Here is an 11,356-nt window from a genome sequence, read left to right as displayed (position 1 = left end):
GCCCCGGCCCGCCTCGCCGCCCCCGCCGCCGCTCCCCCCCGCCGCCGCGCCCGCCGCCGCCTCGAGCGCCGCCACCGCCTTTGCCTTGGCCGCCGCGAGCGCCGCCTCCGTAGCACCGTCGGCGGGCGGTGCGTCGCGTCTCCGCAGCTCCGCCGCCCCGCAGACCTGCCGGCTCCCGTCGGAGAGGCGGACGTACACATCGCCGTCCTCGTCGACCCGGACCACGCTGCCCCTCTCCCCGCCGCGCGGACCGCACACCAACTCGACGCCGTCGCCGCGCGAGAGCGGGGCGGGCGGGGAGGAGGGGGCGAGCGGGGAGGGCGGGGCGGCGGGCGCGGGAGGAGGGGAAGCGGGCGGCCGCGACGGCGTCTTGGGCGCGATGCGGCTCTCGGCAGCCGGCGGGGCCGCAGCAGCGCCGCCCATCGCCACCGCCCCGGCGCCGCCCTCCGCCTTGACGGCAGGCTCAGCCTCGCACGGAGAGGCAGCTGGCCGCCCCTCCCCCGCTCGGGGCCGCGTGCGCCGCCGCGGCGCCGGCGACTCTTGCGCAGCGTCGCGCGCCCCACGCGGAAGCTCGCCCTCCAAGGCACCCGACGGCAGCCGCGCTGCGGCCGCGGGCGAGACGGGAGGTGGAGCCTTGCGCGCCTGACGAGCGGCGGGTGGCAGCGTTCGAGCCGGTGCAGATTGCTCCCGGATTGAGCCCGCTGCCGTGCCGGCCGCGGTTGCGGTCGCGGTCTTCCTAATGCCGCTCTGCTGGTCGCCGGTACCACAGCTGGCGTTGGCGTTGGCGGGAGAGGCGGGTGGCGCTGCAGACCCCTGCTGCTGCCACCACCAGAAGGCGTACGCGTCAGAGCTGTGGAGCGGCCCGCTCGAGACGGCGCCGTTCGCTCTCACGGTGCTCGGCCGGGGAGGCTGGGTCGGTGCAGCAGCTTGCGGCGTGAGGCCGACCGGCGCCTGGCCGGGCGCAAAGAAGCTACCCGGGGAGAGCAAGTGTGACACCAGCGCGCTGTCGCCGTGGTCAGCGCGTCCACCGGCGAGGAAGATCCGGGAGAAGGCTCGGACGAAGTGAGCGTCGTCGTCCATGCTTGCACAGCCTCACAGGGTTCGACATTTTTGGTGGTAGGAATCACATGCATCGTCACGGCCAAAGGGTGGGGGGTATGGTCCTGGCCGCCGGAGGCGGCCTCCTCGAGGGGTGGGGGGGTATGGTCAGGCTGGCGGCCCTCTCCAGGGGTATGGTCATGCTGCTGGTCTGCACCACACCGGCAACGCTTTCGGCACGTTTTGTGGGCGAGCGGGACGCATCCTGGCACTATCTGGCCCATCTATGACAGTGACGACCTACTATGAGCCTGAGAAGTCCCTTTCCTGAACATTAAGGTCTGCTGGCGCCGCGGTCAGCTCGATCCGGGAGCGTTCGACCAGACGACCGGGGGGGAGGGGGGGTATGGTCCTGCCGGCCAGAGGCCATGTCCTGCGCGGGTGGGGGGGTATGGTCGCGGCGCCAGATCCGTGACCCTACCATACCTTACCAGCCAAAAACGTCGAACCCAGCCTTGTAATGAGAAAAAAATACGAGAAGAAAATACGTCCCGCGGCGCTATGCGCTGGTCTGTGATAAAGGATCCCAAACGCACAACCCCGGCACAGGAACGCACAACCCCGCTACCCCGGGCCCGCTGGGTGCGCTTCTTAGCTCCCCGGCCCTGGATGTGCGGTTAATGACGGCACTCCAGATGATGTTTTGTTGCACTCCAAGTGCTCCAAATGCTCCCGGGCCCGAAAATCGCACAGAGACAATCACGCAACACGGGGTCCCAGGGAAGGCCTTCACCCTTTGGGGACCCGCTGTGTGCGGCGGCATGAACACCTAAAGGGTGAATGAGTCGCCCCTCTCCTTGGCCTTGCCCGGGGCGATATGTGAGAGAGATATACAGATTTTTCGCAATACCAACAACTCTAACACCTCAAGAAGGAGAGAGGCCTCCTTATCAGCTGGTCGGCCGCCATGTGGGCCTCCGGGCCTGCGGCGGCGGCGCGGCCGGTTGAGGCCGGGCTCGGCCCGGCCCGCGACGGCTGGCCGCCGACGAGCGCGCTCGCGCTGCTCGTCAAAATGGCAGCGGTGTCGATTGCGGCGACGGTCGTTCAGTCGCTCAGCGGACAGCGCTCAGGCGGCTGTCGTCTGTCAACTGTTGTCGCAATTCGCACACGCGCGCGCCGCGCGCGACCCGCGTCGCTCCGCGAGGGCATGAGCCTTCCGCGATTCGATCCCGCAGCCAAAAGCTGCTCGCTCGAACCGCGGCCGACTCTGCCATCGCGGCTGCAGCTGTTGAGCTCTCCAGAAGACTGGTGCCTCATATGCTGCCTCCCTGCGGATGCTGCCGGCGAGCCTGGCGGTCCGCTGTACTACAAGGAAGCGCTGACTCGATTCTACCTCGAATTCTTCTACCCCCACGACTCGGAACGCGAATGTGACAGGACCATCGGGTCCTTCAGCCACCAAAGGCAAAGCGAGATCAGCCGAGAGCAGCTGAGTCTGCCTCTGGCCTCGCCTCCCTCTCCTTCAGGCATTCGTGGCATCCTATGGGTCGTCCAGAGTATCGACCTCTGGCTTGTCAGCCAGCCCCACTTTGAGGGCGCCATGAAGTACAGCGATCGCCATCTCGCTGGCCTCTCCGCAAGGCCCCCTGACCGCGTCGAACTCAACGGCGCGGGCTCTCTCGGCTACGGGACCGGCCCCAGCTTCGGCTGAGGGCTGACAAGCTGCCGAGCCCAAATCACTGTGAGAGTCGTGATTGCTCTTGTTGATTTTCTAAAATCTCTCTCACACATCATTTGCAGATCATTGGGGCAGCCTGGAGCCCCGGCAGTTAAAGCTTCGAGTGAACTTCTCTTTCAAGCTTCGTGGAAAACATATCTTCAAGGGAGTTGCCCTGTTCACGCGCGGGCGCGCGCGAGACCGCGCGTGCAATCAGGGTTGCCAAGTGAGAGCGAATGGCGCGTTTCTTATGTTCTTCACGCCTCGCACAACAGAGTCAGAGAGAGAGATGCGCTCTGCATGGTGGGACATAAAAGAGAGCGCGAGTACTTGGGCGAGTAGGCCGTGCGGTCAACGCTGCCCCGCGCGCGACTCGTTGCGCGCGAGGCGGCGCAGCTGCGCCGCCTCGCGCGCAGCTTGAGAACGGCGGTGGGCGAGAAGCCGCCCCCGAACGTCTCGTGGAGCAGCAGGTTGAAGTTTTGCGCTTGACAAAGATTTTGTGTGTTGATATGTGGGTGAGAGAGATTTCAGCAATATACCAAACAACTCTCTATAGCACTCATTGTTTGATATGTGTAGGGTAAGCCGTCATGGCCCGGCGCTGCTTGCAGCGCTCTGGGTGGTGCTACTCCAAGAGTGGTGCTCTTGGGATCTCAAGAGGTTCCTCCTTTCCGCTCACCCCCCCCCCCCCCCAAGGGCCAAGGCGCGAGACACACACATGTACATGTTGTTGTTGTGCATGCATTGATTTGTGACACAGTGTCGTGTGCGACCTGCAGGTGGGGGGGACATGCGCACCCGAGGGAGTTTGCAGTCCCCCCCGGCCCCCGGCCGCCCGCCCTGGCGCGCGGCGGCGCGGCGGCGGCCACATACGCATACCCGCCCATAGCCTTCGCCGGAGGCTTCGTCCACAGCTGCTGCGGTGGCGGCCGCAGAACTGGTGCGTGGTGGCGGCGGCCGCATGGCAGGCGTTGAGCCTGCGGGTGGATTGGCGTGTTGGGGCTGGTGCTGGGCCGCGACCAGAGCTCTGATACCATGTGTGACTGATACCCGTGACGAAAAACGAACACACTCCAAGCGCTAAGCGTGAGGACACGATTTCGAATTCGTAGCACGTAGGAGCATCTGAGCAAAATTGAGCCCGCTCAGGTGTGAACAAAAATTATAAGGGTCGAGCAGGTTTCGAACTGGGGAACTCCCGCCAGCGGGAAGGCATCCATCAAGAGACGCTGCGATTGAAAGGAGGTCTCAGCTCGGGAAACCTATATAGCATACCGGAGGAAGTAGACACAGATACGCACACACCGACGCCCGAAGTGCCAAGAAGGACATCATTAGTACGAAACCTCAGAAGGCCATGGGCGCCGAGAGAACATTCCCCCGAGAGGACAAAAGAAAGTCGACGCACCCCCTCCTTGCGCAGTGTCCCCCGCTATGTGTCGCCGTTATCGGGGCACGCTATCCTGTGCAGTCAGGGCAAGCGGGGGCGAGGCGCACTCCCATCTCTCCTGTGTACGGATGGTGACTGTCCCTAGTCTCGGAGGGGGGCAAACAGATAAGAATATCTAATTTTTGATACCCCATGTGCGTATCTGTGTGACTGCGGAGTTGACGTCTCCGTCGGTCGTGGCGGCGTGGCTGAGGGCGGCGCTGGAGGCGCCCGAGGGCGGGGCGTGGCTGGTCTCATGGGTCTAGCAAACCATAGACCACGCTGAGAGAACGCAACGCTAAACCCAGCGAGTGTATACCTCCCGCGTACGGTCTACGGAGACGAAAACGACGATCCAACATCTCCATTCATTCACACACACGGGGCTCGGGGGGGGTTTCGGTGGGCGGTTGGATGGGAGGTAGATTGTCTACGTACCGCAGGACCCTATCGTTACGTTGACACTTCGCTCGGATAGATGCTAGACACCGTGAAGAGGGTATTTGAAGGATACGCAAGTACCACCACGCACACTATGACAGTCACTCTCGCGACTCTGCTGTTGGTCTGCTGCTCAGCTCCTCTGGCCACGCACGTCTACTGCGCCCTGAGCAGCGCCTCCACCTGCGCCCGCTGCTCCGCAGGCAGCGCCGCCATCTGCTCTGGCGAGATAAGCTTCAGCTGAGCTAACAACGACTCGCGCTGCGCGGCGGCGGCGGCCGCCGCCGCCGCATCAGGTCGTGGAGGCTGTGGCGGTTGCGACGGCGGCGGCGCAGGCGCAGGCGCAGGCACAGGCACAGGCGCGGGCGGTGCAGAGGGTGTCGGCGTCGGCTGGTGAGGCGTCGGCTGCTGCTGTCCGGGATGCGGCGCTGCGGCCAGCTGCGCCTGCAGGGCCGGCCCAGCGTCGCGGATGCTCTGCGCCAAGTTGAGGCCGAGCCGGATCTGGGCTCGAAGCACCTGCTAGCAGAGGAGGGGCATGAGGGTGGTGGGCAGGGAAGCCCTGTCTGCGAGGTGCGGCCGGCGTACCGCCATCGCGAGTGCCGGCTGCTCAACGAGCCGTCGGCGAGCGGCGTCAACGTCTTGCGCTATCTGCGCCTGCAACTCGAGCACCGCCTCTCGAAGGGTGTCGTCTGGTTCCGCGTCGATGCGGTCGCGCAGCTCGTCGAACCCGAGGCCCGTCACTGCTGCGCCGAGTAGCTCGAGCGCTCCTGGCATCGAGGAGTGTAAGAGGCGAAGTTCGCCTGCCTGGCGAGTAGAGCCACGCCTGCTATTCACAGCACAAGCCCTCGCCCGAGGGCTCGGGCATGCGCAGCGAAAAGCAGGCGTGCTCGCCAGGAAGTTCGCAAAGAAATCGCAGGCACAAAAGAAATCGCGAAACAAAACAAAACATTTTTCAGACCGCCGGATACGACCGCTCCCCAGCCTTCGCCTCAGCCGCAAATCGACGGCGGGCGCGAGGGTTTGGGAGATCGGGCACGGTGCGGACGCCGCTATGTGAGAGCCGCGGGCGCTGTCTCAGCGCCCCAAGCCACACATGTGCAGCGATGGGCGAGTATGCTGGCCTCAGAGGAGAGGGAGGGACGACAATTCACGAGCATGGCAGGCACGGGCGACAAGCGGGTCACAGCGGTGGCGAATCAGCAGCGAATCAGCCTCTTGGAGGGGCGGCGGCTAGACGAGCTCGTTGGAGCCGTCCGAGGCGGAGCGCACCTGGCGCCGGGCCGCGACGGGCGCGCCGCGACTACTCGAGAGGGCCTTTCTGGGTTTCTCCCGATGTGCTCAGCACGTTGCTCCGCCGATGTCGCACGCCAGCGGCACTCGGCGCTATGAGACGTGTCATCCCAGGGCCGCATACAGTGCATACAGCTCGGTATGGCGGTACATGCTTCGGGCCGGCACCCCAGCAGGACGTCGGATTATTGCCTCGCACGCGGGCCAAGGGCATGATGCTACGGGTCCCCAACCAATATTGGATCCGGCAGCGTGCGGGGGACGACGTGCGGGCGGCTGAACATCTTGCTCGAGCTCTACTTTGGCGGAGACCGCCGTCTAGCGGTCGCACTAGTCTCTTTTCGTTGTTTGACCTGTTTGTTTGACCATACTTTGAGCCTTAATTATTAATTCGTGTTTGGGTCTCTGAGGTCGATACTAGCGTCTGTAACTTGCCACAAGCATGCTTTACAAAAGTCCTGCGGAGCGGGACTCGCAGAACTGCCGTCCGCGCGCGCTGTGAACAGCGCCGTGGTCAAACACTGTTCAACGTCGTTGAACACGTAGCGAAAGAGAGACCGCTGAGCTCTCTACGCGAGCTTTGCGGGTGGGGGGCGTTGGGCGCGAGAGGCGGCGGGGGCCGGGGGGGGGGGCGCGCGGGGCGCCGCGCGGGAGCGACATGGAGAGACTACTGTGCGCGTGGTTTTGTGAGCATTCTTCTCGACTCTTTCCGTCTTTCTCGACTTTCTGAATATATTAATAAGACTTTCTCCTGCACCACGATATCCACGTTACTCACCATAGTAGGGGGTAGACAAAGCACCAAAATCCACCAGTGTGGGATTTCGCGCAATCGCTTGACTCTGAAAAGCTCGCTATGTACCTTTCTGAGCGCTGTGGTCGCCGCAGACTGGCTCCAACTTGACGGCGGCATGGAGACATGATGCCTCCATGCCGCCGTCAAGTCGAAATCGACATACAGATCGATGGTTTGCCCGAAAAGGTACATAGCGGCGTTTCTGGTGACAACAGCGCTGCGACCGCGAAGTGGCGGTGGACATGCTCCCACGTTGCCGACGCGGCGCCGGAGTGGCCGGCGCTGCTCGCCGCGACCACGACGGCTACTCTGATGCTCCGGGCCGACCCGTCCTACCCGACGGTGGCACTCTTCCACGTCTCGGTCACGCTGAGAAAAATTCTGAAACGGCGTGCAGCAGAGTCACCGACGAGTCGGTCCGCGTGACTCCTCGTGTCGCGCACCGTTCTCACCCATCCATGGACTCACTTTGGCCTCACTGAAGCAAGCCCTCAATCCTGAATCCTCAGATTTTAGATTAGGACGCTGTCTACCCCCTAACCATAGAACAAAAAGCTCTTGTGAAGATATCCGAACCGCACTACACACCGCACCCTCTCGCTAGCCCGAACCATAACGGGGGGGGGGGGGACCGCCGCGCAACGCTGGCGCCTCGCCTAACAGCGCCCTCAACAGCTTCGATTTGTGATCGAAGCTTTCGAAGTTATCGATCAACACTTTCGATAGACCGAAAGTAAGATCGTTCGGTGCAGAAACGCCGGCCATGCCCATGTAACGCACTTGTGCTCGCTTTTGGTTTAGAAGTGTCTCCAAGTCTTCTGGACCCATCGATGGCCGTCGCCTCGACGCCGCTCGTCGCGGCACCATCGTGCCCGGCCTGGGCGAAGCGTCGTCGCGGGTTCCCGCCGCAGTTCGACGGCAAGCCGTGCGAGCCTGCCGAGGAGGAGGACATGTGGCTGTGCAGAGCCGACGGCCGCGCGCGCAGCACCGCCGACCTGAAGCGCCTGGCGACCGCCGCTCGGGTGCGAGCGAAACGAGCAGGAGATGCAGCCGCCGCGAACACGCGCGATCGGCAGGCGCGCGACCAGCGCCGCCGGCAGCGTGAGCAGCACGACCGGCGCGCAGCGCCGGCGGTCGCCAAGACCGTGCGCCCACAACGCGGCCACGGCGCACGCGGTGTGCGGCATGTGCGTCGACCAGGGCAAGCTCGCCGCGGCCGAGCAGGCGGCCATCGACCTGGAGACGCGCTTCCACGCCTCGACGAACGTCGTCATGGACCTGGAGCGGCCCGAGGACGAGACGGCGGCGCTGCTGCAGCGCTGCGTGCACGTCTCCGACGAGACGAAGCGGCGGCTGCTGGGCGAGTGGAGCGACGAGCGCATGGCGCACGCGCTGCCGCTGCACGCATGCGCCTCGTGCGGCGTGCGCGACCCGTCGCTGACGTACACGCGGGTTGACGTGTCGGCGCTGCCGCGTACTGTGTCTGTGCGCGTAGCCGGCGGCGAAGACGAGACGCGGCACGTGTTTGAGCTCTCGCCCGAGCAGTGCGCTAAGTATCGAGGTCTTCAAAACAAAAAGGTGCGCCTTGCGTTGGTGAAATTTAGAAAAGGAGTTGCGGTGTTGATCGCCGCGGGAGCCCTCTTATCTCGCCTCGCGAGGTTGCCAATCTCGTGGGTCGAATGTGATGGGCTTCATCTTTGGCTGACAGAGGCTGGAGAAGACCAGATGGTCTTCGACACCGCCTCGCTGCTCTCCGACCCGCTGGCGCAGGAGCAAGGGCTGGAGCCGGTGGCGGGCTGCCCCGACCCGACCCTCAGCGTCGGCGCCACCAGCAGCGCCGTCATGGCCCACTTCCGAGGCCTCGCCGTCGCCGAGGTCAAGATCGCGTCACGACGCCGCGACCCTCTGCGCCTTGTCTCGCACTAGCGCCTGCAGCCGCTCCCAGAAGTCGCACTCTCGCGCCCGAGGCGGCACCTCCACCCGAAAGGGGGGTGGCGCCGTGGCATCCTCTCGGATCGAGAGCACCAGCTGCGCCTCAGACCCGTTTCGGTAGGCGGGCCACGCTGCTGGCGGCAGCGGCTGTGCGCGCGAGGCAAACGCGGCCCACATGCCGCCGATCGCGACGGAGAGCAAGCGCTCGGCGGGCGTGAAGCTCGTGTTTCCGCTGTCGATCCAGCTGCCCCGCTCGAAGACGAATGGAACCTCGCTGCCGTGCGTGACGCCCCAATCCACCGGCTCGGAGGTGTCGTCCCTCGCCCGCTGGTCGAAGCGGTAGAGGTAGGCGCGGTTGCCCCGAGAGCTCATCGCGTGCCGCACCGAAACAGAAAGTCGGTGGCAAGGGCTGCGGCCAACTTTGCGTTGTCGGCGGCAGGCCGAGGAGGGTACACCGCCAGCACGTCCGAGAGGTTCGCACGCGGCACCTCGAGGCGCAGAGTAAGCTTGGAGATGTAGTCGGTGTAGGCAGCCGCGGAGAGCGGCCGCTTCACGGCCGGCAGCACAAAGCCGGAGCCCTCGTCGGTGTTTGTCCCTCCGAGGAGAGCGACGCGAGCCAGCGCGCCGCTCGCGACAAGCTCAAAGGGCCTCGCGGGCACCTCGACGCCGTCGACGACCGAGGCGAAGGTGCGCTGGTCGAGGAAGCCGCCGCCCGGCGGAGGAGCAGTGGCGGCGGAGGCGGCGCGCCAGAGGCGTGCGATCGGCGCTGCGCGCAGGCAGGAGAGCACGGCCTGGCCGCCCCTCCGCTGGGCCTCACCGCAGCCGCTGTGGCGAAAGAAGTCCGCGGCGAGCTCCTCGGCGGCGCCGGCCGGAGTGGCGATGGGCGATCCGCTCTCCATGAGCGCTGCGCTAAACAGGCCGCGGGAGGCGGGCGAGAGGAGGTGGAGCGCGACCGAGCTGGCGCCGGCGCTCTCCCCAAAGATGCAGAGCCGGCGCGGGTCGCCGCCAAACGCGGCGATGTTGCTCCGGACCCAGCGCAGCGCGCTCCGCTGGTCCTTCAGGCCCCAGTTGGCGCGGCCCTCGGAGAGCCGCGCCCAGCCCAGCGCGCCGAGCCGGTAGTTTGTGGTCACCACCACCACTCTGTGCCTCGCGGCCAGCCGGCTCGAGTTGTACTCGCCGCCGCTCCCGCTGAGAAAGTCGCCGCCGTGCACAAAGAAGAGGACCGGGAGGGGAACGGTCGACGGCGCCGGAGCCCAGACGTTGAGAAAGAGGCAGTCCTCCGAGCCTTGAAAGCCGTCGCCGGCTGTGACGGTAGGCTGCACGCAGACGCTGCCGGGCCGCATCGCCAGGCGCACGCCGCCCTCGAATGGCGCCGACCAGTCGATGGGATCCGCAAAGCGGCGCGGAGGCTCCGCAAATGGGACACCGAGGTACTGGTGAACGCTAACACTGCCCTCGCCGAGGGCAGTGCCGTGGAGCATGCCGAATCGAGTCGTCGCCGAGGCTGACATGGAGGAGGAGGAGGAGAAGAGGACTGTGTGAGAGGACAACGAGCGCAAGTACGGCGACGGTGCTTTGCTACTGTCGCCAGCCGAAGCAGCTTGGTGTCAGGCGAACCGACCGTGCACGACGCAAACGAACCGACTTCCAGTCTACTCGAGTACTCATGGTGTAGTCTTTCGCGTTAGTATCGAGGCTCGCGAGTCTTGGGGGTTCTCGGCGCCGCGACAGCGCTGCGAGCAGCGCGATGCCACGGCGCTCGGCCTGCTGAGAGAAGACCTTCCCGGACGGCAGCGACAAGTTACCCGACATCAATCGTCGACGGCAACCTCGAGAAAGAACTGCGCGTCCAAAGTCGCCCAGATTCGCCTCTCGCGGCGCGCTGAGTTAGTATCGCCGGTGCGCCAGCAGGCTCTGCTCCACAACAGGGCATGCCTGACTGGCTCCTGCTAGCCGTGCATCCTGGTGGCATCCATAGCCAGCTCAGGCGCGTTGTTTGTGAAACCGCAGCTGGCCCCGCCGACGGGTAGCACAGGTCATGAGTGAGGCCACGCCAGCTGCCTCGAGTGCTCCGTGTGGTCGGCCTGGACCTTGCCGCAAGCCTCGAGCAGCGGAGAAGCGCTGTTCTTGAAGTCCAGACGTGCTTCGCCGCCGTGGCGCAGCGCCGCAGTGCGAGCGAGCACTGCAGTGCAGTGCTCGCTTGCAGTGCGGCACCCATTCGACTCCCTGCGCTCCGGGCACATTGTCAAATGTGCCGGCGACCTTGTGGACGGCTCGGGCACGATTTGCACGACGGTGCGGCGGCTCGAGGCGGCCGTCCCTATCATAAAAAGTAGCCACGAAAACCGCGGCACCCCACTTCGATTTGGTCGATTTGGCGACCCTCCCGCCGAGCCCGCCCCTGCCTCCCGGGGGCCCGGCCGACCATGCCAGCTGGCGCCCGGCCGGCTGGCGGGCCCAACCCGAAGCCCCCGGCCGCTCGGCGGCGCCATTCGGCCGACGGGTCCAGCCGTGCGGCGCCCGGTCGCCCGCCACAGGACCGAGCCCGACCGGCCCACACGCACGGCCTGGCCTGAGCCCTGGTGTCGAGGTGTCGAGGCCCGGTGTCGAGGGTGTCGAGCTGCTGTCGAGGGGTAGAGGAGACGACGGCGCTCTGGATGGGGCGTGACCTCCTGCCTCCAACCTCCTTCCTTTTTGAGCAGGTGTGACGCCG

General features: G+C 65.4%; 4 protein-coding genes across 4 annotated transcripts; 2 read left to right on the top strand and 2 right to left on the bottom strand.

Moving 5' to 3' along the window:
• The first annotated feature begins 1,972 nt into the window (after positions 1–1,972).
• On the top strand, positions 1,973–2,825 carry EMIHUDRAFT_439926 (hypothetical protein). The gene has a single exon (XM_005791636.1). It carries the CDS (start codon positions 2,006–2,008, stop codon positions 2,747–2,749), a length of 744 nt encoding a protein of 247 aa, XP_005791693.1. The 5' UTR covers positions 1,973–2,005; the 3' UTR covers positions 2,750–2,825.
• Positions 2,826–4,781: 1,956 nt separating this feature from the next.
• EMIHUDRAFT_223786 (hypothetical protein) lies at positions 4,782–5,399 on the bottom strand (the record flags this gene model as incomplete). Its single annotated transcript, XM_005791635.1, has 2 exons — positions 4,782–4,865; positions 5,211–5,399. 2 exons carry the CDS (start codon positions 5,397–5,399, stop codon positions 4,782–4,784), a joined length of 273 nt encoding a protein of 90 aa, XP_005791692.1.
• A 1,438-nt stretch (positions 5,400–6,837) lies between these two features.
• EMIHUDRAFT_223785 (hypothetical protein) lies at positions 6,838–7,232 on the top strand (the record flags this gene model as incomplete). The annotated part of the gene is made up of 2 exons (XM_005791634.1): positions 6,838–7,127; positions 7,196–7,232. The coding sequence occupies 2 exons, from the start codon at positions 6,838–6,840 to the stop codon at positions 7,230–7,232; spliced, it is 327 nt and encodes a 108-aa protein (XP_005791691.1).
• Positions 7,233–9,011: 1,779 nt separating this feature from the next.
• On the bottom strand, positions 9,012–10,154 carry EMIHUDRAFT_223783 (hypothetical protein; the record flags this gene model as incomplete). The annotated part of the gene is made up of 1 exon (XM_005791633.1): positions 9,012–10,154. The coding sequence occupies one exon, from the start codon at positions 10,152–10,154 to the stop codon at positions 9,012–9,014; it is 1,143 nt and encodes a 380-aa protein (XP_005791690.1).
• Between the last annotated feature and the right edge of the window lie 1,202 nt (positions 10,155–11,356).

The sequence above is a fragment of the Emiliania huxleyi genome (genome assembly GCF_000372725.1).
Source record: "Emiliania huxleyi CCMP1516 unplaced genomic scaffold EMIHUscaffold_111, whole genome shotgun sequence".
NCBI classification, from domain to species: Eukaryota; Haptophyta; order Isochrysidales; family Noelaerhabdaceae; genus Emiliania; species Emiliania huxleyi.
Note: the sequence above shows the minus strand (reverse complement) of the source record. Positions and strands in the feature narration are given on the sequence as shown.

Coding starts and splice junctions, on each gene's coding strand:
- EMIHUDRAFT_439926 (XM_005791636.1), top strand. CDS start 2,006: ATGTGGGCCTCCGGGCCTGCGGCGGCGGCGCGGCCGGTTGAGGCCGGG.